Genomic DNA, 22,470 nt, shown 5'->3' on the forward strand with positions numbered 1-22,470 from the left:
GGCAGGACTGGCTGCGATGGCATCAGTGTCCAGGCCAGGCTGCCAGTGTCACCCGTGATGCCAGCGCCTCTCGCACCAGGCCTTCCCTTAGGGGGTCTGGGCCCTTGCTGGGGTCCGGGCCCCATCCAGGCCACTTCCTGCGGAGACGGGCCCCGTCGAGGCCTAGCTGCGACTTCATCTCCGAGGGTGGAACTTGCTCTGTTGAGAACCTCAGGCTCCTTACCCTCCCCTTCCCTCCTCTCCCTGTCTGTGCCCCCCATTAAAGCCAGGTTTCCTGTACAAATGACGTCCTGGCCAAAAGCCGGGTGACAGTCAGAAGCTAACAAACCAGGCCCTGGAGTCACCTCTGGGCCTGTTTGCTCATCTGGTGAGTGACATGGATACCAAGACACCTTCATTCTGGACACAGCCTGCCTTCCGGGTGTCCTTGTGTGGTGGCCTCCATCAGCCCATAGCCAGCGCCTGGTGACAAAGCCTGTGACCTGAGCACCGGTGTCCAGGCTTGGGTCACTGGGAGAGCTGTTGGGGGTACATGTCCATCGAACCAGCTGGCCCCTGCTTGTCTCCTGGGGTCTCAGGACCTCCGAGCCTACAAGTGAGCCGGCCTGGTCTCGGGGGGTTCTCTGCATCTGTCCTGTGGTGGTACCAGCACACCCCTCCCCGGGGTCTCGGTTTTGGCTGCCTCTGCCTCTTCTTGGGAGGGGCCCGGGCCCAGCTTTCCAGCTGCTGACCAGGGAGAGAGACCGTCCTGCCCACCAGAGGGTGGGCCCTCTGGGCCTGCTGAACCCTGGCAGCCGTGGCACCAGAGTGGCCCCCGTGGAGGTGGGGCCTGCTGGGATGGGCATCTCCCCCAGAGAGGAAGGCACCCTGTCCCCCAGCCAGGCCTGCAGTGCGTGCTGGGCGGGGCCAGGACCGCCCCCGCTGCAGGGGGGCCACAGAGCACAATGTGGGGCCTGCTGGGTCTGCGGTTCAGAAAGCTGTGCCACCATCCCTTCCAGGTAGAAGCCCCTGCAGCGTCACAGACAGGGACAGCCATCCTCAAGGCCCCGGGCTCCAGGCCAGGCCTGAGGCTGCCAGTCCAGACCTAATGTTGTCATTCGAAGCTGAGCGTTCTGCAACCAGAGCAAGGCTGAAGACACCAGCAACACTGGACTCACGGCTCGCTGGTGGGTGTGCTCTGGCTGGGGGCCCCACCCTGAGGTGTTCTCGAGTGCCCTCAAGCTCCTGCTGACCTCACTGGGGAGGAAGGCTGCTTTGGCCAGCCACCGCCTGGGGGGCCGGGAGTTCTGGGATGTGCTCCCCCAGCCCCAGGTAGGTGGGCTGAGGTCCTGGTTTCTCTCAGAACCACTCTGCCCGCTGCCCTGGACCTCGGACCGCAGCGAGCTCTCTGCCCGGCTGGACTGCCGGGCCCCGCCCAGCCCTCCGCCACACTGAGATGTCCGCCTAGCAGGACACGTGCAGCTTCCGAGACCCCTGACTCAAACTTGAGCCCCCGGAAGGAAAGGCACCTTTGAAACCATTGGGGTGTGCACCAGGATAGAGGTGAGGTTCAGGAGTAGGGGGGTGCCTGCCTCAGGGGTTGTGTGGGGGCTGAGTTGCAGGCCCCAGCAGGACCCATGTTCGTTCCCCCATGGGGGGCCCGTCCGCTGTCCGTTTGTGGCTCTTTCCACCAGTGTCCTCGGTCCTGGGCGTGGGCACCGGCGTGGGTGGCTTGGCCAGCACCTTGCCCCCACCCGCTGTTTGCTGCCTGGTCCTTTCCTGCTCCGCCTGCCACGTCCGGTTTCCATGTGTTTCATGGGGTGCCGGGGCCTGTCCTCTGCTAGTATTTTTTGGTGGTACTTGTTTTTGAGAATTTTGGGTGTTTGTGGTTCACATTCAGACTCAGAAAGCTGAGAGCGCTCTGTGGGGCGTGTGGACGCCTTACTGCCGAGCCTCGGGGGCCACAGACAGCCTGTTCCCGCATTTACACCAGCAGTGGTCACCCAGCACCGTGCAGGGTCTGCTGTTGTGGGCGAACAGCCTCCCATTAGATCGGGAATAAGGAAAACAAAGGTTTCCCATCGATTTTGTGTTGAAAATTTTGGCGATGAAATGCTGGGGCCGCCTTTTCCTGGCCGCACTGGGTGCCGGCAGGGTCTGGTGTTCACTCCCTCCCACTTTCTGGGACCTTTTGTCCCCGTACGGGGCACGCGGTGTGAGGGCACCACCCGTCCTGACTCGGGGGCGCCCGAGCCCCGCCGCCCCAGCCTGCCCACTGCGGCCTCGCGTGCAGTGACTCCCCAGGGCGGCGTCTTCCCAGTGTGGGGTTCAAGGGGCTTCAGCACCCTATGGAGCCCTGTCCAGTGACCAGACAGGGTCCCCGCCCCTGCAGGTGTGCCCTTCCCTCAGAGAGCTGGGGCATGGGTGCCAGGAGAGGTGTCAGGCTTCCTGTGCAGGTGACAGGCCACAGGGGACGCCTGCAGCCCCTGACACCCCACCCGCTGGGCTGGCCCTGGTCCTCAGAGGCTACCCTTGCCCACGTCCACAACCCATCACTCCATGAAAAGCTCCGGGGTTTCCCAGCCCCTTCCTGATGCCCCTCCACACTGCCACCATTCCGGGGCTTGTCCACACTGCCAGAGCAGGAAGTCCCAGGCTGCCCCAGAAGGGAAGGGCAGGCCCCTGGGTCACATCTCCTCCTCTGCCCGGGCTCGTCCGTCTTACTACTCAAGCAGACCCCAGCCACCCCCATCCTGGAGGTGCATTGGGCCTTCCCCCCGTTGGCTGCTTGCAGTACCATGTGAGCAAGGCTGCAGGACCTAGCGCTGGTGAGGCACGCACCTCCCCCCAGGTGGCCTTGTCCCCAGTGGCCCCACGGCCTGGGGTCCCCATGCCCACTCCAGGGGTTCGCCTGGTCTCCAGGGCTGGGCAGCTTGCCCCCTCCCTCCCCCAGCCATGGTTCCCTGCTGCCAGGACCCCAGAGGCCTTGCCTCCTGCTTCAGCAGGTGTTCTAACTCTCGGAATCGGGCAGCTGGGAGGGGAGCCCCAGGCTTGGCGCAGGAGGCCGCCGAGGGGGTGCCTCACCACCGTCCTCGCACTTGCAGAAAGCATCTGTTTAATAGAAGGTGCTGCACCGACTGTGCAAAGCCCGTCCGTCACGAGGGAGCCACTGAGGCACCCGGGGTGACCACCGCCCAGAGCCCTTCCCTTGATGAGGGAGCTCTGATCCCACAGACAGTGCCAGCAGCCCAGTGGCTGGATTGTGCTTCAGATCGGGTGTTAAAAGGGCACTGAACAGGCTGCGGAAAAGCACTGTTCTCCATCTGGTGCCCAGGGACGCTGCGGCTGGGGAAGTTCAGTGTGAAACGCAGGAAAAGGCCAAGTCACGGCTGCGGGTGCCCCGATGTGTCCAGGGCCCCTCAGGGGCGTCTCCCCGTGTCCCACCTCCCTTCTTGTGTCCTCGGGCCAAGCTGTGGGACCCTCCTGGGCTTCTGACTTTCTTCTGGGCAGGGCTTCCTACTGGCCTGCTGCCCGGTGCTGGAGCCTCCACTGGCAGGGAAGCCCCTCGTGGCCTGACCGTGGCCCAGACCTTGACAGTCCTGTGACCAAGACCAGCTGGGACCCACAGAGCGGAGAACACAGGGTTGTGGGTGAGCCCTGAGGCCTAGACGTGGACACGCAGGCTGGGTGTGCGTGGTGCCATGTGGCGCAGCTCCCCTGTCCAGTGACCCGGGTGTGTCTCCGGCCCCGGCTTGCGTGTCTGCACCCAGCCGCCTGGTCACACGTTGCGATACGTTTGTGTAGACACGGATCGTGTAGCTTGGTAAAAACAGGTTAAAAAAGGCTGCGCCGTGCGAGGTCTCCTCTCTCGGTCACGGTTGGGAGCAGCCTCAGGTGGCGGCGGGCTGTGGGCAGGTCCCCACATGCTCATGCATGGCTCGGCAGGCCGGCCGGGCGGCCGTGTGGGGCGGCTCACAGCTGCGTCTCGCCACGCGTCTCGGGGTTGCAGGAGGACAGCTTGTTGCTGCAGCTGCTCTTGCGGCTCTGGGAGCTGCTGGCCACATGGGCCAGAGGGTCACAGCGGATGAGGTACCTGTGGGCGGGGGGGGGGGGGGGATCCTGGGGTCAACGCCACCCCTGTGCAGGGTAGCCGGCACGTGTGTGGCCACATGCCCGGCGTGGGGGTGCAGGGCGGTGTTCATGCTGCTCAGGATGCGGCACTTACACGATGTCGTGGGGCTCCAGCCTGGTGTCAGGCGGGGGGTTGATGAGGACGTAGGACAGGGTGTTCTGGTGGTCATTCATCTCGTCTGCAAAGAGGTGGGCCCCCGCCAGCAGTCACCACTCAGCCCCCACCCACCTCCTCTCTCCCCAGCCCCCCCCTGGGAAGCCAGGAACCCTGGTCCAGCTGTGGAAGCTCCCCCCAAGTTTCTGGTCCTCCTGCCTGAGCCCCTTGCCTGGGCAACTCCCTGACGGACACCTGTCCCTGGCACTGGGGCCCCGGCCTGCAGAGGCGGGGTCCACCCTGAAGGGCAGGGGCCTTGGCTCCAGCCCACACGCCAGGGAGCGTGCTCAACCTGAACACCCGACATCTCACAGCTGTGGCTGCCCTGAACACGGGCACTGAGTGCACCGCACACACCTGCCACGGGCATAAACCAGTGGGCCCTGCACACGCCACCTGCGCAAATCTGTGGACACCCGTGACACCTGCAGTCAGCTACACACCCACACACAACTGCCTACGTGAATGGTGGACACCCACACCCACACACAACTGCCTACGTGAATGGTGGACACCGCACACACCACACGGATGCACACACCTGCGTACAGCCGCCCACCTACCATCTGCACATGCCTATGGATGCCTGCACACCTGCAAACACACACACCACACACCTCTGTACACCTGCACTCACACTTAGCCCAGCCCTCAGGCTGGTCCCACCCCCAGTGCCCTGTGTCCCTGGCCCGGGCAGGCCAACCCCACTCTGCTCACTCAACCACCTGCTGTGACTTGAGTCCTGTTTCCCAAAACCCACTCCTGTGACTGTCAGCTCAGAGGGACCCCTTTGGCACGTGCAGGGCCTGGGAAGGGGACAGCCTGGCATGCAGCTCCTGGGTCGCTGTGGCGCGTGACCCGCAGGGGTAAGAACAGGTTCGGGAGAAACAGTGGTCGCCTCAGGGCTGTCTCCCCGGCCACCACGCTGCCAGCGTCCTGGGCCCTCTGGCAGGGAGACAGGCTCGTGGCCTCAGTCTGCCCATCTAAGGAAGGGCAGCTCCTGACCAAGGACGGCCACCATGGAGACGGACAGCTCTCTAGAGAGGTCCTGCCCTGGGTGGTCTCTGTCCCCAGCTCCTCCTGGCGGGAGTGTGCAGGCCGGGGCCACTGACAAGGGGACAGAACTCTCTGCAAAGCTGGGCAGCTGCCGTGAGCCGGCCAGGTCAGGGGCTGCAGCTGGATTGGAGCGCTGAGGCCAAATGGGCCGCTGGTGACCTGATGCCACAGCACGGCAGGTGGGGTGCAGTGCGCTTGGGGGCAGGGGCGGGGGGCGGGGCACAGGGGGCCTGGGGCGGCCTCCCAGCTCTGGGGCCCTTTGGCGGGAGCTGCGGCTGCTGGCTCGTGCTGGAGGCTGTGTGGGGAGGCCCCTCCTGGCCCCTCGCACCCCGCATGCATTTCCAGGGGTGGACAGAGCACAGACAGGTGCCTGGAGTGTGCAGAAGCTGGGGACACAGGCAGGGTGGCGGGGAGGCAGCTCCTGGGGACCCTATACCGCGGACCACAGCCATCAGCTCCGGCCACACTGGCAGGTGCGCCCAGTCGGGGCGATGTGAATGGAGAGGCTGGGGTCCAGGCGGAGCCCTCTGCTGAGGGCTGGGAGCTCAGCCGCTCGCTCACACCTGCCTTGCTGGGCCCCCACCCTGGGCCTGCTTCTCCCTGGGCGGACGGGCCATGGCCTCCTGACCGCACGAGACTGGGCCAAGCCAGGCTGCAGGGTGGGGCCATGGGGGGTGGCTGCAGTGCCAGGGGGGTGTGGCCACTTAGGAGGACAGCCAGCTGTGCCCAGGGTGGTGTCAGGGGACTGGCCGGGCCTCACCCTACCTGCCTCCTCTCACCCCAACCCACGTTCCAGGCCTCCTCGGGGGATGCTGGCCCTGGGCGACCACCCTGTCCTCTCACATCTCCCCAGCTTCCTCCTCTATGAGTGGGGGGTGACTGCGGCACCCCGCTCTGAGCGGCAGTCAGAAGGGGTCAGGGCTGGGGCTCTGCAGGGCAGAGGGGCCTCATGACAACCCCCCTGGGGGGCTCCCTGCAGCCCTAGCTAATGGGGTCACCTCCCCCAAGATCACACCTCCCCTCTGGTTTTGCACTTTGGCCGGGGCGCCACTCAATGTCTACACCCTGTGGGGTGCTCGCTAAACGCCACCCCCTGCGTCCTGGTGACCCTGTTCAGGCGGCACCCCCATCGGGAGCACAGCAAGTGGCAGGCAGGGGGCGACAGAGCTGCCATTCGTGGAAGCCGCCAGACACCGCCAGGGGCAGGCTGTGGGTCTTCCAGGGACTGTGTCTCGGAAGGAAAAGCACGAGGAAAGGGGGACGGTGGATGCTGACGCCAGCCTTGCAGCCCCCAGACCATGGGGACACCATTCCTGTCCCACGGCTCCCCCAAACTAATGCCTCCCAGGCCCAGGAGGCCCGGTCACTCGGTGGTCTGAGCTCTTCCGGGGCCACACGGAGCCTCCCCTTAGGAAAGGAAGGGCTCTTGGCAGTGAGGCCTGTGGCCTGGACTCCGCTGGGTTCTCGGGGCAGGACATCGGCCGCCCGCCCGGCTGGGGCGGCCCAGGAAGTCTCAGGGTAGAGCGGGCCGTTCCCAGGCTGCACCACGCCCTGCCACAAGGGAGGACCCTGGTGTGGGGGCTCGGGGTCCCTGGGTGCCTAGGGGACAGCTGCAGGCCAGGCTGGCCCGCCTGCACGGTCAGGGCAGCCGTGATGCAGGGCTTAGCAAGCAGGAGAGGAAGCAAGGGGTAGCCTGGGGGCTGCCACGGGACCAGTGCCAACCATGGCCCTCCAGGCCAGCCCGTCACCAGCAGCCACGGCGGAGGAGGGGCAGCCAAGGTCCCTGCTGCAGCATCTGGAAGCACCGAGGCCCTGCCTGCAGGGACCCTCTCTGGTGTCCTGTCCGCCGGCCCGGCCAGGGTGGGGGGCGCACAGGGCTGCCCGTGGCCAGAGCAGAATTACCTTGCAAATATCCCAGGTTTACCCGATTCATGACATCACTGGCTGTTAAATTTGCTACATCCTCTACAGAACACACAGGAAGAGGGACAGACAGAAACAGAGAGAGAGAGAGAGGTCAGCAAGCAGCACGCGGCCGGCGCAGCAGGGCGGGGGCAGCCAGCTGCAGCGGGGCGAGGACCCCAGCGGCCGGCGCCGGCCGCCTGGGAAGCGGGTGTACACTGAGCGTCCGTTCCTTCTCTCCCAGAGGGGGGTCAGAGGGTCACGGCGGATGAGATACCTGTGGGCGGGGCGGGGGACCCTGGGGTCAACGCCACCCCTGTGCAGGGTAGCCGGCATGTGTGTGGCCACATGCCTGGTGTGGGGGTGCAGGGCGGTGTTCATGCTGCTCAGGGGCTACGGGTGGGATCTTGAGGACTCCGGGGGGGCGGTGAGCTGGAATCTCCACTTGCCCACACTTGCTGTGGGAACAGCAGACACCCGCTGGGAACCTCAGTGTCTGTTCCCCCTGGAAAGGGTGACTGCACCCACCCAGGCAGGGACACCGGAGGGGACAAAGGTAAACTGTGTAGTGGGGTGTGACGGGGACAGGGCTGGGCCGGGCGCTCGTGTGTTACCTGTCCCCCAAACCCTGAGTCCCACATGGGCTCAGGGCTGCACAGCCAATGGACAGTCTGGCCTGAGAGACCCCTGGGCAGCTCCAGGGTGAGCCTGGGGCCAGCCGGTCCCACTTGGAAGGGGGCTCACGGGCTCCAAGCCAGGGGATAGATGGCAGGAAGCATGTGGGGGGAGCGGGAGAGAGCCAGGCCCGAGTGATCGCAGAGGCCCCAAGAGGAACCCAGTGCAGGCCAGAGCCTCGGCACAGCCCAGGGTGTGGGCACGGCGGCGGCGGCAGCAGCAGCGGGCAGCTGGGGCCCTCGGCCCCCCTGGTCAGAGGCCACGTCCAGAGGGAGGGAGGGAGGGAGGGAGGGCTGACCCTCGAGGGCCAGCCCACCACCCAGACCTGTCCTCGGCTAAGCTGACAGACACCCCCCCCAAGCAAGCAAGAGACAGAAGGGGCAGCCTGGGCCTGCCGACGACAGTGACTGTCCCCTTGACGCAGCAGGAGTCGGGTGGCTGTGCCATGGGGACCAGGACTTCCTGAGGCCCACAGCGAAGTCTCCATGCTGTTCCCCCTCCCCTTGCCAGACACACCCCTGAGTGCCGACCGCTGGGAGGGCTGGCGAGGGAGGCTCCTGGGCTCTCCCTGCCCTTCCCTGTTCTCCACGGGCACACAGTGGCCCCTGGGCTCCTGATGACCAGCAGGTCTGGCCCGAGGTGGCCCCTCTGTCCCCAGCCAATGCTCATTGCTGTTTTCGGGGAGCCCAGCCTGGCCCTCCCCAGCCCACAGCCTCCTCCTCCTGCACCCCAGGCTCCGCCAGCTCCAGACAGGGAAACTGAGGTGCCAGAGTAGGGGGTGAGCCCTCCCTTAGGGGGCTTGGCACCAGTCCAGGAGGTCCCGCGTGCTCCCACACCGGAGGGCTCTGAGCAGCCGTGGCTGGTGTCTGCAGGCAGACCGACGGACAGCTGGGAGGTGGGGCCCATGGCGGGCGGTGGTCCGTCCTTACCGTAGCCGGTGGTGGGCAGCCCCAGGTGCTTCATGCGGTTCTTGACCAGCTCTGACAGCTCCTGCCGCTCAGAGCGCCGGTACAGGCTGAGCTGCTGCTGGCTGATCCACTCGGCCGCCGCCTTCCCCGTGTGCTTGGGGCTCTTGCGGCTCAGCTTCCGGGCCCACTGCAGGCTCTTACGCCGCAGCAGAGGGTGCTCGGCTGGGTCGCCGCCAACTGAATGCCGGCCGTGGGTGCTGCCGCTGCCACCACCACCGCTGCCGGTCCCTGCCCTTGCGCCCCAGGGTCCCTTCACTTCCCGCGTGTCCTCATAGTCCTCCACACTCACCGAAATCTGGGACTGGCCGAGGTAGGAGGGGTGAGGGACGGAGGCAGAGCAGCTGGGGGGCCGTTGGCAGAGGTGGGGAGGACAGTCCCTGCCTCCTGAGGGAGGACCCCCGGCCCAGAGACACGAGTGCCTCCCTTCTCCATCCGGAGGCGGGCCCGGCCAAGCCCCCCCTGAGCCCCGGACGCCCAGCTCGGGACCTGGCTGCAGGCCTGTCCTCGATGTGCTGGGGGGTGAGGGCAGCCCCCTCACCTCCAGGCCCTGCATGTCCCGATTTTGCCATGGAGGGTCACATGCCTCTCTGTGCCGCAGTTTCCCTACTTCTTGGGGCAGGAGCCAGAGTGCGGGATGTGGCGGGCTGGGACGCACAGGGCCTGTGCCCGGCCCCATGAGCACGTGGAAGCACGTGGAGAAAACCGCCCCCCACTCAGCACCTTAAGAAGCAGTGGGCTGGGGACATGGAGGTGGGGCCAGAGTGGTGGGGGAGGGCAGGAACCCGCCACCATGGGGCCACAGCATGACCTGCAGATGGCCCATGTGGCTGGGGAGCCTGGGGAGTCTGGGTGTCCCAACCCGGGCCTCAGTGTCCCCATCTGTACAGAGGCCGATGCCTCGAGCCTCTGAGCTGCTCCATGGCCAACACACGCCGGTGCCACCCCGCGCTCTGCACCCCTCCCAGGCTCAGGGTGGGGGTCTGGGCTCAGGCAGGCCTCTGCAGACACCTCGGTGTGAAGTGTGTGGGGTGGGGGCGGCTCACCTGGGCTCGAAGGTCGTGCGGCTGCAAAGGAAACGGGGGCTACTTGGGTGCCTGGGGCGCCTCTGCCTGCCCCCCAACATTGCCCGGAGCCCTTGTGGGGTCAGCGGGCCAGGCCGCCACTGCTCTTCTGGGAGGCCCAGGGGCCCCACCAGATGCCCCATGTGGACCGGACCCCAAATCTACAAATGGGGATGGCCCCTGTCACCCAGGGAAGTGGGGGGCTGCCCCGGAGCCCCGCCCGCCTGCCCGCCCTCCAACCTCCGAGCTGGAGAAGACGTGGCTCTGGGTGCGGTAGATGCCGATGGGGATCTCGGCGCTGGAGGAGCACAGCTTCTGGAAGAGGCGGCCGTAGGTGCCGATCCACAGGTCGTCCTCCGTGATCTTCATCTGGAAGGGTCGGGCGCCCTCAGCTGGGCCGCGCCGGAGGCTTTCGGTCCCCGCCCCAGCACGCCCGGCCCCACCCAGCCCCACTCTTGCTCACAGCACAGAGGTAGCCAGAGCCCGGCGTGGTGTCCAGCCCCAGCAGCAGCCTGGTGATGGAGATCATGTAGTCTTTCACGAAGGACTGCGGGCGGGGGCGGGGAGGAGGCGCAGTGAGGCCGCCCGCCTCCTCCCACAGACGCGCCACCAGGCACCCCCAGCCTCCCGAGCTGGCACGTAAACGCCCCCCGCCCCAGCCCCGCCTGGCCCGGGAAACAACTCAGCCAGCAGATGGGGCTGGGGGCCCGTGCCTGGCCTTGGTCCCTAATTCACCTGGTCAGTTAGGTCAGAAGGGACCCAGGCGTGTCGTCTGGGAGGAGGACTGGGGACATTTGGAGGTGAGTCCCTGCGGTGCTTGGGTCGGGACGGGGCCCAGAGACACCCAGTGTTGGTCCGCCTCCCCGGGGCCCGGGAGGGGGCACTCAGAGAGGGGCACGTCACTCGGACCGGGAACCCACACCAGCTGGGTTCCAATGGAACCCCCCACCCCCCGCGGACCTGGTACAGCAGTGTGTCCAGCATGCTGATGCTAAAGACGCGGCCGGCAGCGAAGGGCAGGCGGAACATGAAGGCCAGGTTGGAGCCGTTCTCCCGCTCCCTCTGTGGAGAGGGGGGCTCAGCCAGGCGGCGCCGCGGCCAGAGGGGCGCGCACGTGGGCAGGCGCGTGGGCCTGTGCACATGTGTGTGGCAATCACGTGGCATGCACTCGTGCACGTGAGCATGTGCACCGGCAGGGCTGAGCACAGGCCTGAGCGCCCAGCCGTGTGTCCCTGCCGACTGCACTGTGGCCTGAGCTGAGGGTGCAGGGCTCTGGTGACAAGTGGGGCCCAGGGGCACAGCCTGGGCAGCCACACGGGGCCCTGTGCTCGGTGGGGTGCTCTGCCGTGGCCACCCTGCCGTTCTGAGTGACCTTAGTGATTTTGTCCTGAACTGGTCCAAGGGGCTGCGGGAGCACTGGGTGGGACAGCAGAGGTGCCCACGAGCAGGGCTCAGCACCCCATGTGCGGACACAGCACCCCTGGCGCTCTGTGAGCACTGAATCTGTGGGCGTGCCGCCCACGGTGTCCAGCTGGGGCCTCCTCTGTGGCAACGCACCCGCTCCCTGGTCTCACCTGGGGCACCCTGAGCAAGGCCTTCACCCTAACACATGCCCCTGCCCTTTGCAGTGGACGGCGCTGCTGGCACTGGCCTGAACTGGGGCCCGGGGAGGGGCTGGGGTCAGTGAACATACCGGGTGACACCTCCAGAGCTGGGGCCTGTGTCCCTGGTGGCTGGTCCCGTGCCCCTGGACTCCACACCAGACCCACTGGAGACCCATCTCTGGTCTCTGAAGCCCCCGGCTGGAGGGGGGCAGGTGCCGGGCTTCCGTGGCCCCTTGGCCCAGTCTCCCCAGGCCCCGCACCTGACAGCTCAGACCGGGCACGCGGAGCATGCTCACCTTCTCCAGTTTGGACAGGGCCAGAGAGTAGCTGTCCTTGGCACGGAACTGCATGAACCGCATGTTGGAAGGGTGGGTGAGCTCCGTGGTGATGCTGAGGCTGGGGAAGAGCCTGTGGGGCAGTCACGGGGGAGGGGTGGTCAGGGGTCCTGGGCCGCAGCTGTGGGCAGGGGCTCAGGGGTCAGAGCAGCGCCCCGCGGCCTGCCCGCGGCGCCCACCGGAACATGGTCTGCACGTTGACGATGGTCTTGGCGTCGGCCATGTAGTCCTCCTCGGCGCTCATGGTGCTCTCCTTGTCCACCACCACCAGGTTGTCCGCGTAGATGATGCCACACTGCAGCAGGCTGTCCAGGCTGGCGGGAGAGCCACGTGGCCAGGGGCCCGGAGCCGCCCCAGGGTGTGACTGGCTCTCAGCCCCTCCCCCCCACCGGCCTCCCTGCACCCGGGGAACAGGAGGGCGAGGGCAGGGACCCCCACTCACAGGTGGGTGGCCTCCAGACACCAGCCTTACTTGTCCACGGAGCCCTCCATGTAGTACACCATGGGGAAGCAGCAGATGGCCTCCAGGAAGTGGGGGTCGGGCCTGTGGGGGCAGCAGGGCCTGTGGGCGACTGTCCTGCTCCGACATCCCCAGCCCGTCCTTGGGGAGCGGGGCAGGGCGGGACAGGGGCCCCGGGGCCAGGGGCACGTCAGACCCGGGGGCGCCTTTAGAGGCCAGGGGGCTATTCTTCGTTTCCCTCAGGGGGACCCGAGGCCCAGGAGGGAAAGTGGGGTCTGGACTTGTCCAGGCCACAGCCTGGGCTCTGGGCTGCCGCGCCTCCGAGGATGCCCCGGGGCTCACAGCCTCGCGGGCACGGGGGACACCAGAAGCCAGGAGGGAGGAAGACAGACAGAGGGGGCGCCTCACTTGTTGTCCAGCAGCAGGACGATGGGGTTCAGCTCCTTGCGGGACCGGTAGTAGGCCCGCAGCGGCACGATGAAGTTGTACAGCCCGTTCCCCGCCGTCTCGGCAGAGACGATGATGAGCTTGTTCTTGAAGCCGTAGGCCTTGGCGTCCTCGAAGCTGTTGTGCTTGCAGCCCTGCGGGGCGGGGGGACGGAGCCCGGGCCCCGGCGGTCAGCCCCTCGCCCCGTGGGGGCCTCCCACGCCGTCAGCCCCCCGTCCTCCCCTGCGCATGCTGCTCCACATCAGCCAGCCCCCACAGCCACATCAGAGAGGGGGGGCAGGGAGGTGTCTGTGTGGACACGAGCTCCCAGCAGACTTGGAAATGAACATGTGTGTGGGGGGCATGTTCCTGTGTGTCCACGTTTTCTAGCTCAGTCCAGCGAGAGGTCCAGACGCAATGACCCCCCAAAGTGTCCTTTCCCTTCCAGGGAGAGGGGGCTCCTTGGAGGAGAGGTTGGTTCCAGGGCTGATGGGCAACAGTGGCCAGGGGTCCACGTGACCCCCGCCGGGCGGGGTCTCCGCACAGCAGGCCGTCACAGGTGAGCACAGGTGGGTGTAGGTGAGCGTGGAGGGCTGTGGGTTAGTGGGCCAGCACCTGACACAGCCCCCCCGCTGGGGTCAGCTCTGGAGGAGCAGTGCGTCACCTAGCCCCACGTCTGTCCCCTCGGTGAGCCACACACCGAGAAGGCAGAGTGGGGGCTTTCTGCAGTGCAGGGGCCTGGCTGAGCCCCAGGGCCGTGTGGCTGAGCTGGCCTCACCAAAGAGGCCTCCAGAAGGACACACGTCACCTCGGGCATCCCCGCCCCGAGTGCACACCCTGTCTTCTCTGAACACATCTGCAAATCCGCCTGTGCCTTGAAAATCACCGAGAGACCCGAGGGAGGGCGAGGAGGCTCTGGATCCAGGGGACAGCTGCACACAGGGTGTGGTGGGGACAGTGTCACCACGCAGGACAGTGAGGGCTACCAGGACAACAGCCCACGTGGAGAATGGCCCGCAGGTCAGACACCTGTGTCCCAGGCTTGGTGAGCGACCTGGTACAAGAGGGACATCTGGGAAAACAGGCCTCTAACATGGAAATAGGCCAGGGGACAGGAGAGCAGCTGGCAAGAGAGCCAGGCCGTGAGTCAGCGTGTGGGTCAAGGACACCTGTCCTCGTCACTGCTCCCTCGAAGTCGTGTCAGAGTGCAGTCACCCGAAGCCGGCCGGGCTGCGACTCACCTTGTCCAGCCGCAGGCAGCAGAAGGGGGCCTTCACGGGCAGCAGGTGGCACAGCGTGGGGGAGCTGCCGATGTAGGGCGAGTTGGGGGGGTAGCCCTTCACGTACCTGGGGTGGGACAAGGAGCCTCAGAGCAGCCGGCGCCCCCAGGACTCCAGGCCACCAGCTTCATGGTGCCCTCTTGCCCAGTGGGAGTGACCACACAGGGGTGCCAGGCCCCAGTCACCCCCTCCCCGATGGCCCCAGCTCTGTCCTCACCCCCAGGCAGGTCTGTCCCCACACACTCCACCCCAGCGGCAAAGGCCAGGTGACGGATGGACACCTGGGCCAGCAGCAGGCCATCGCCCTGTCTGTCTTGCCCAAGGCCAAGTGGGGAAGAGTTGCTGGGGACAGACGGGACAGCGGGAAGGACAGCAGGAAGGACAGTGAGAAGATGTGGCCCAAACCCAGGGCAGGGTGACAGCTCCGGTGGGCCAGCGGCCCCCAGGACGGGAAGGCACATCACTGAGGGCTCCCTCTCTGGAACCTCCACAGGCCACGCTGAAGGCAGCCACCCCGGGGACCATGGTGTCTGGGTACAGGGGTCCCCAGAAGATTGCATCTGCCAAAAAAGGTCTCCCTTGACGCCGTTTGGAAGCCGAGTCAGAGCTCAGGCTGCCACCCATCGGGGCCCAGGGACTCGGCACGCTGGCCCTGCCTCTTCCAGGGCACCTTGCACTCACGGGGACACGTCCCTCCCCAGGTCCGCTCTGTCCCCACAGGCCACACTCACTCCACCACCGACAGCCCCTCGTCCTCCGAGGGCGTCATCTCGTCCTCCGACTGGTCGCTCAGCAGGTCGCAGGGCAGCAGGGCTGAGCTGTCCGCCAGCTCCAGGACAGGCGCGATGCTGGGCCGCCGGCTGCCAGAGCCGTTCTCCGTGGGCAGCGCCAGCTTGCCGCCCTCGCCACCCTGGGCTGATGGGCACTCTGTGTTCTGGAGGTCTATGGCCACCGTCCCTGGAACAGAGCAGTGACTTGGCTGGCAACCCTCCCTGGGGCTCTCCGCGGGGAAGCACTTTTAATGGGAGGTAGACACAGCATGCTCCCAAGACCGGGTCTTGTCCAGCTGCACCACCCCAGGGGAGTCTGGCACCCAAGCCTCAGTTTCTCCCGATGGCCCCGACGTAGGGCGGCCTCATCCCGGCAGGCACTTGGACATGGATGCAGACCGAGTGCCCACAGGAGGCGGGGTGGCCCCCCGGACAGACCAGCACGCTGAGGCCGGCAGAGCTGGGCCACGGGCAAGGTCGTCTGGCCCTCCCACCTAGCCCAGAGCAGGGTCGGTCCCAGGAGCACTGGCGGATGCCGGGCCCAGGCAAGGGCTCACCCACAGAGGCAATGATGCTGTGCACCGGCAAGTGAGAGGAACCCTGGCCACGCCCCGGCCCCACGAGGCCCCGCCGCCGAGTCTCCTCCTGCTTGAAGGTGAAGGCCGAGTTCTCCTCCTTGGTGATGTTGATGTAGAAGCAGGTGTCGGAGGCCGCTAGCGTGTGCCGTGGCCCTGGGTTCAGCAGGATGCTCTTGTTGTCCTCTCGCTTCAGCCCAATGAGGCACACTCCGTACCTGGGGGGAAGGGGCGTGGCTCGGCGGGGGCCCGCCCACGCCACTGGGAGGGCGTGACCCGCCAATACTGTTGGGGGGCGTGGCTCGGAGGTGACCCGCCCACACTGTTGGGAGGGCGTGGCTTGGGGGCCCCACCTACACCATTGGGAGGGCGTGCTCGGCTCGGCGGGGCTCCGCCCAGGGACACACTTACTCTGCTCTGCGGACCGGGTCCTGGGAGACCAGGGTTTGAGGGCCGTTTGGGGTGAGACCCTTGGCAGAGCCCTCCCTTCGGGTATGGGACGCCCCTCTGCACACTTGACCCGATGACCCGAGGTCAGAAAGGGGAAGCCACGTGGTAGGGCAAACTGGGGCTTATGCTCACTCTGACGTCCAACCCCCGAGGCCGCACCCTGACCTGGACCGAGTGGGGGTGGCCGAGCCCATGCCCCCAAGGACACCTACTTCTTGTGCGCGTGGAAGGCGGCGTAGGTGAAGCTCTTGCCCTGGTACTCGCGGAAGAACTTGCTGTCGCCCATGCGCACGTGGTATACCTCGTTGCCCGAGCAGCGCCCGTACATGCGTTGCCACTGCTCCGGGGACTCCTGGCCTTCCCTGGGCGGGCAGGGACATCACCATCGTGGCTGCCCCTCCACCCAGGTCAGCTGCTGACAGGGTGGGGGGAGGCCAGCGGGGCCAGCTCGACCCTGACCCCTCCCTGTCTAGCTGAACCTCAGGGGTGGCCTAAGGGGTCACTTGGCTAGTTTAAAAAGCCATAAACACCAGAGTCTGATTTTTAGGGGGTCACCACTTGGCCACTCAGAGTCCCCAAAACCCACTTCCTGACTGGGCCGAACGTCTCAGCTGGGCCCACACATTTGATTTCCCCCACCTCAACGTCTAGCTCCCTGGACCGGACCCTTGCCCACTGCACGCTCCCCTCTCTGCCACAGGTCTCCTTGTCCCCGCCCCTGCCGCGCCCCCGCCCTCCCAGAGAGGCTCGGGATGCGTGGACACTCACTGGCCGCGGGATGTGTGCACCAGCAGGGTGATGAGGGTGGACGTGGCGGGGCAGATGCAGTTCAGGGCCAGCATGGCGTACTTGCACTCCTCCTCACACACCACGTGGTCTGCGGGCAGGAAGGCCGGCACTGCCCCCACTGCTCACCTCGCTTACCCGTCCCCCAGGTGGCCAGCTCTGCAGATGCACCTGCCCTGCCCTGCCCTGCCCTTGGTTTCTGCCCTCACTGACCCCCGGCCCCCAGGGCAGAACCAGCGTCTCCACCCGCCCCTGGTGAGGGTGCCGAGCCTGCTGCCCCTGGCTGGTGCTGAGGCCCCCCAGCCTGGGAGGAGCGCCCTCACCTGTGTGCCCACGTGGCCCTGATCATACGTACCTGCGAACTTGACGTGAAACTTGTTCTCAGGCTTGAGGATCTGCACGTAGAGGGGGCAGTTGGGGGCAAAGTCCTTCACGGCCCAGGCTCGCAGGATGGTCTGGTGGTCCTGGGGGTGGGGAGGGCGTGGTCAGTGCTGGGGCACAGCAGTGTGGGCTCCGGGCCGGGCCGGCGGCACTCACCGCCGCTGTGCGGTCCACCTCGTTGCGGCTGCTGAGGATGAAGCAGGCCTCCCCATTGTCCATCCTGCAAAGCACAGAGCTGAGCGCCGTCTGGGCCCGGCCTCACCCCCACCCCGGCTGTCGGGGGCTCTGGGCAGAGGCTGGAAGGGGGGCGTCCCCTCGAGCCCCGGCCTTTCTGTGCTAATGACCTGCTGCCAGGGCAGTGTTCACCATGCGGGGTTCGTCCCTTGTCCCCACCGACCCAGTGGGGCCCAGGTGTGGCAGGAAGGGGACACTTGTCGGCAGAGATGCTGGGCCCTGACTGCCGGCCTGTCCCTCCTGGAATGGGCTGCCCAAGGTCTGGGGACCTGTGACCAGTTCCACTCCCCTCTCGTCTGAGGACCCCTGGCAGCCTGTCCCTGTAGGCCCAGGACAGGGGTTCTGGGGACCTGGCCCTCCCCACTGCATCACCCTGGGACCCGCCAGTCTCCGGCTTGTCCCTGCCTGGCAGCCCCTGCCTCTCTCCACCCCTTGGGACTAGAGCTGGGCAGTGGGTCACCAGAGAGGCTGTGTCCCTGGCCACCACCACCTGCAGGCAGAGGGCTTGACTCTTGTCTCCAGTTACACAGGTGAGACTTCAGGTGAGGGTTCCCGGGCCCGCCAAGCCCCAGCACAACCCAGGTTGCACCATGGAGACACATCCGTCTCCGGGAGCGAAACTGACGGGGCTCCCGGGTGTCCCAGAATGTGCGCGGGCACGTTCCGGAAAGTTCCACTTGAGAACTCAGTCTTCTTACCTCAAGTCACCCTGTCAGCCTGTCTTTAAAAGAAACCCACCCACATGCCTGTCGCCCCCTCAGGCACAGCGGTGACGGCCCCACCCTCTCCTAGAACCCGAGGGAGACCAGCCGGGACTCCGGTCCCGGGCCAGGCCGTCTGGCAGCAACGGACTGCCAGGCGGGCAGGGCTCACTTGGCGCGCATGAGGTCCTGGTCCTTGAGCGCGGAGCCCTGTAGGTAGATGACCCTCTGGGACCACAGTGGTATCTGCAGGACCCTCCGGACCTGGATGTCCATCTCCGTAGGGCACAGGATGACCACGTAATAGTCCTGCGGAGCAGGGGGCGGTGAGCCCACCCCTGTCCGAGTTGGGGACCCCAGACATACCCCCTGGTGTGAGGCCCACCCAGCAGGGCGGGCTACCAGCGGGGCCTCACCTGCAGCCGGGGGTGGGCATAGAACTCGTTCAGGAAGTCCATGAGCAGGTCGATCTTGAGGGAGCTGACACACAGGATCACGTGCTTCTCCGTCTGGGCCCGGTGGCGGCTATAGTTGCCCCCAGACTTCTGCCGCTCCATCCACAGGTACACCAGCTCCTCAAACTGTGGGCAGGAGGGAGCAGGTGAGGGCCAGGTGGCCTGGGCTCGGGGCTGCGAGGGCCCCGGTGAGGCATCTGGGATGCCCCGTGCGGCAGAGCTGGGCGCTGGCCCTCCAGGGCCTCTGTGGACGGACCCCTGACTCCGTGTCTGCAGTGGGAGGGGCGCTGTGAGGGGGAGTGGCCCTGGGCCGGAGGGTGGGCCGTGTGGAGGACAGGAGGGCAGAGCACAGGGCTTCCGGGGGAGGGAAGGGTGGCGAGGTGGCCTCGGCGCTCATCGGCTCAGGTGTCCTGTCATCTCTGGCACAAGCAGGCCTTCCTGCCATGAGGGCGGCTGTGCTCTGGACGAGGGGGAAGTGGTAGGACGTGGGAGGGCCGGGGCTAGGGTCCCCCCAACCCTGGGCAAGCTCAGAGTCAGCAGAGGACCCCCAATCTTCCACATCCTGGGAGTTGACCAGCTGGCCCCCTCCCCAGGCCTCCGGTTTTCATACCTAAGCACAGGTGGGGGCTAGGCTAGGTCCCTGCCCCCTTCCATCCCCCCAGTGGCTTAGCCAGCAGATTGGCCTTGGTGACAGGTGACAGGGAAGCAGTGGCTGGCAGCTGTGCCCGCTGTGGTCTGAGCACTGCTGCTGCTGGGGCTGAGGCTCCTGACTCCCAGCCCTCGGGGCACCCATCAGCCCCTCCGGCACCCTGCGCTCGGCGGGTCCCAGGAGGCAGCCCAGCCCCCGTTCCGGGCACTGATGGGTCTGCCAGGCAGGGGCAGCTGCCCCCCGCCCCCCACACACACCGCTTCTGGCCCCACAGGCCTCAGCCCGCTGCCCCAGGGCTCGCCTGCAAGGGGAGCACCACGAGGGCCACGCAGATCATGATGACCACCAGCAGCTGGGACGGCCAGATCTTGGGCGTCACGTCGCCGTAGCCCACGGTGGAGAAGGTGACGATGCAGAAGTAGAAGGACGTCAGGAGGGACAGGTTCTCGCCTGCGCGCTCCAGGTGCTGGATGCCGCAGGTCCTGCAAGCGCAGGCAGTCAGGGGCTGCAGCCCGGCCTCGGCTGCCTTGGAGCTCCTGGGCCTGAGCTCCGCCTGCCCACGGACTGCACGTCACTCAGAGACTCCTTGTATGTCACTGGGCCACCCAGGACACAGGGCTGAGCCCGGGAGCCCAGTCCCCAGCAGCCCCACCCCTGAGCCAGCTGGGCTGGGGTCTCCCGCCCGAGCCAAGGCCCTGTGTAATTCACCAGGAGTGTGGACACCGAGCTGCCTGAGGGTCAGTGGAGGCAGCGTGGCCCCCGGCTGGGAGCCCTGCAGGGCACCGCACCTCTCAAGGCCTCGTCCTCACTCAGGGGTCAGCCCCCATGTGGTTCAAGCTGGACAGCCCTTCCCATGTTCAATGGGAACTGGCTGTGCAGTGAACTGGCAGCTAGGAGGGGGTGGGCCAAATCCACCCTCTGGACGCCCCATCTGGCCCTGCTGAGGTCTGCATGTGTCAGGCATGTGGGGCCTGAGGAAGGGGAGGGAGGAAGTATGTGGCTTTCCAGGACCGTGGAGCTGGCCCATTGGCCCTGCTGGGGGATGGGAGCAGTGACCAGCACCGGCCAGGACGGGAACCCTGGCAGGAGCAGACATGAGCAGACATGAGGTGGCGGCTCCCCGCTGCCCTGTACTCCGGCTGATCCCAGACCTCACTGAGCCTCAGGCCAAAGGGCCCCTGTCTGGCTAGGGGCCGGGCCAGGCCACTATGCTGCTCCCCGGGCACTGTCCAGCAGGCCGGAGCGGGGTCTCCCTGGCCCCAGAGGAGCCGGGGGCTCCAAGCTGCCTTTCTGACCTCTCGGTTGGCTATGGGGCCCCGCCATGCCCGAGGAGGGCCTCCTGGGGGCGGCGGCCTCACCCCGTGAAGAGTAGGCACAGCAGGGTGCAGAAGAGGATCAGGACCTGGTTGAACATGGCCGACTGCGTCCGCAGGATGGCTCGGTGGAAGTCGTTCTGTGGGACCAGGCAGGGGAGGCAGCAGGGCTGGGACCCGCCCCAGAGCCTGGGGCCCGGGGTGGGGAGTGAGGTCAGGGGCCCAGGGGTGGAAAGCGCCCCCCCCAGGCCACAGTCCAGCTCAGAGTGCTGCACCGCCCTGCACAGTGAGTAAGGGGGACAGCCAGGGGCCCACGGGGCAGGGGAGAAGTCCCCACTGCCTGTTGACATCTCTGTGACAGGCACCTGCTCAGACTCTCCACAGAGGGTCTGCTGGGGCCCTAGTCTGTGGGGGCCCAGGACACATGGTCCTGGTTTGTGCCCCCCACCCGGCACCTCCCCTCATCCTTTTAGGGTTGGGAAGGGTGGGTTTCTTCAGGGTGACGGAGGTGCTGTGTTTTGGGGGCGGCGAGCGTGGGGGTGAGGGGTGGGGGTGCAGGGGCCCGGCAGCGCCAGGCGGGAGGATGGGGCTCACGATCATGTTCTCCAGCGAGTGCTTGGCCAGCCAGCAGTTCAGGAACACGGGGATGAACAGGTTCCGCAGGGGTGCCCAGAAAATCTGCGGGGGAGATGGGTCAGAGGCGGGGGGGACCAGGGCAGCCCGCTCCTCGGCCGGCGCTCACCCACCGTGATGATGAAGGGCAGCGTGTTGATCATCTCCAAGACGAAGGACACTCGGAAGATCTGCTCCCAGATGTTGCCCTGGGAGAGCCCAGCGGGCCCGGGTGGGGAGAGAGACCAGCTGGAGGTCAGGAGTGAACCGGAGGCCAGGGGCGCGTGGGGGTCAGAGGGAAGGGTGGGCAGGGTCAGAGGGGAGGACCGGCGGGCACTCACTTTGTAGCTGAGGTAGATGAGGAGCATGGTCTCCAGGAAGCTGATTATGGCCACGATGACCTGGGGGTGGGCAGGGACCTTAGAGGGGGCAGGGGGAGGGCCAGGGGGGCAGGGGGAGGCAGTGCCCCACCCACTCACCTGGATCGCCCACAGGGCCATCTTCCTCTCCACCCACAGGATCGGCGCCCTGGGGAGAGAGGGAGGTGAGCCCGGGCTCCCAGACAGGGGCCTCCAGGGCGGCGCCCGAGCTGCCCAGCGGGAGGCAGGGCTGCAGGCTCTGAGCTCCCAGGCGGCCCCTGAGGCCTCTCCCTCTGGCCCTGGGGACGGAGCTCCTACAGGTCCCTGAGGGGCGGCGCTGACCTCAGTTCCTGGCAGGGCTACTGTGGGGGTTGTCAGGACAGAAGGACCAGAGCCGTTCTGAAGGCTTGGGAGGGGGCGAGGGAGGGGCAGGAGGCGGAGGACGTGCCTGAGTGACAGGGAGACTCGCACCACTGGTCATGGCCAAGCCCCTGAGACATGTCCTTTCCTCTGGATCAGGGTCCCCAGTCCCTCGGGGTCACACTTCCACCTGACTGAGCGGGGCACCGCTCTCCTCGCTCTACGGTAGGCTCCTCGAATATCCGGCCCCGCCCTCCCCTCTCCACCACCTGCCAGCTCCTAAGTTGCCCATGGACTCGGGGTGCTCTGCAGGGACGCCCCGTGCTGCCCGCCACCGCTGGCCCAGAGTCAGCTCAACGTGTCCTCAGGGAGCTCACAGGCTCACCAGCTGAGGCTGGGCACCCATCCTGGCCCTCTGCCCCTCCCACTCCCACGCCCAGCCCCAGGCCCCCCAGAGAGCTGGCCGTGACCCTGGACTCACCAGTTGATCTCGGAGGCCGACTCATTGAAGGTGTACTTCTGCTTCGGGCAGCCCCAACTGCGGGGACAGAGCTGGCTTGGCCACGGCCCTCCCAGCACCACCCCCAGGGGGACTCTGCCCGGGGCTGCTGAGGGCTCAGGGGGGTTGGGGTGCCCCCTCTTCACCCAGGGCCAATGCCTTGAATCTTGGAAGGGAGTCTGAGGCAGCCGGGAGGGTCTGCAACGGGGCGGGCAGGTGAAACGTGGAGGACACCCCCCGCCCCCGGGAGGTGGGAGGTGCCCGGGAGAGAACTGGGATTCCACCCGCTCTCCCA

The 22,470-nt window shown here is 66.7% G+C and overlaps 1 protein-coding gene across 4 annotated transcripts in view; it reads right to left on the reverse strand.

The window, feature by feature from the left end:
* Positions 1-3,951: 3,951 nt before the first annotated feature.
* KCNT1 (potassium sodium-activated channel subfamily T member 1) overlaps positions 3,952-22,470 on the reverse strand; it is a 49,311-nt gene continuing 30,792 nt past the window's right edge. Inside the window, exons 4-31 of one of the 4 annotated variants that reach the window (XM_037127741.2) lie at positions 22,158-22,214; positions 21,437-21,485; positions 21,299-21,358; positions 21,092-21,166; positions 20,940-21,023; positions 20,392-20,485; positions 19,334-19,524; positions 18,345-18,509; positions 18,101-18,237; positions 17,150-17,213; positions 16,968-17,076; positions 16,595-16,703; positions 16,039-16,188; positions 15,359-15,594; positions 14,763-14,988; positions 13,993-14,098; positions 12,734-12,906; positions 12,338-12,409; positions 12,045-12,179; positions 11,827-11,938; positions 10,887-10,988; positions 10,390-10,473; positions 10,167-10,295; positions 9,909-9,929; positions 8,827-9,166; positions 7,223-7,285; positions 4,205-4,289; positions 3,952-4,072 (exon numbers count right to left, since the gene is read on the reverse strand). In XM_037127741.2, coding sequence (XP_036983636.2) covers positions 3,952-4,072; positions 4,205-4,289; positions 7,223-7,285; positions 8,827-9,166; positions 9,909-9,929; positions 10,167-10,295; positions 10,390-10,473; positions 10,887-10,988; positions 11,827-11,938; positions 12,045-12,179; positions 12,338-12,409; positions 12,734-12,906; positions 13,993-14,098; positions 14,763-14,988; positions 15,359-15,594; positions 16,039-16,188; positions 16,595-16,703; positions 16,968-17,076; positions 17,150-17,213; positions 18,101-18,237; positions 18,345-18,509; positions 19,334-19,524; positions 20,392-20,485; positions 20,940-21,023; positions 21,092-21,166; positions 21,299-21,358; positions 21,437-21,485; positions 22,158-22,214 — 3,349 coding nt within the window. Of the gene's footprint in view, positions 4,073-4,204; positions 4,290-7,222; positions 7,286-8,826; positions 9,167-9,908; positions 9,930-10,166; positions 10,296-10,389; positions 10,474-10,886; positions 10,989-11,826; positions 11,939-12,044; positions 12,180-12,337; positions 12,410-12,733; positions 12,907-13,992; positions 14,099-14,762; positions 14,989-15,358; positions 15,595-16,038; positions 16,189-16,594; positions 16,704-16,967; positions 17,077-17,149; positions 17,214-18,100; positions 18,238-18,344; positions 18,510-19,333; positions 19,525-20,390; positions 20,486-20,939; positions 21,024-21,091; positions 21,167-21,298; positions 21,359-21,436; positions 21,486-22,157; positions 22,215-22,470 lie in introns of all 4 variants that reach the window. The other 3 variants (XM_037127740.2, XM_053667779.1, XM_053667780.1) reach the window with 3 other exon arrangements.

Source organism: Artibeus jamaicensis, unplaced genomic scaffold (genome assembly GCF_021234435.1).
Source record: "Artibeus jamaicensis isolate MK-2021 breed Jamaican fruit bat unplaced genomic scaffold, CSHL_Jam_final contig_471, whole genome shotgun sequence".
In the NCBI taxonomy this organism is placed as follows: domain Eukaryota; kingdom Metazoa; phylum Chordata; class Mammalia; order Chiroptera; family Phyllostomidae; genus Artibeus; species Artibeus jamaicensis.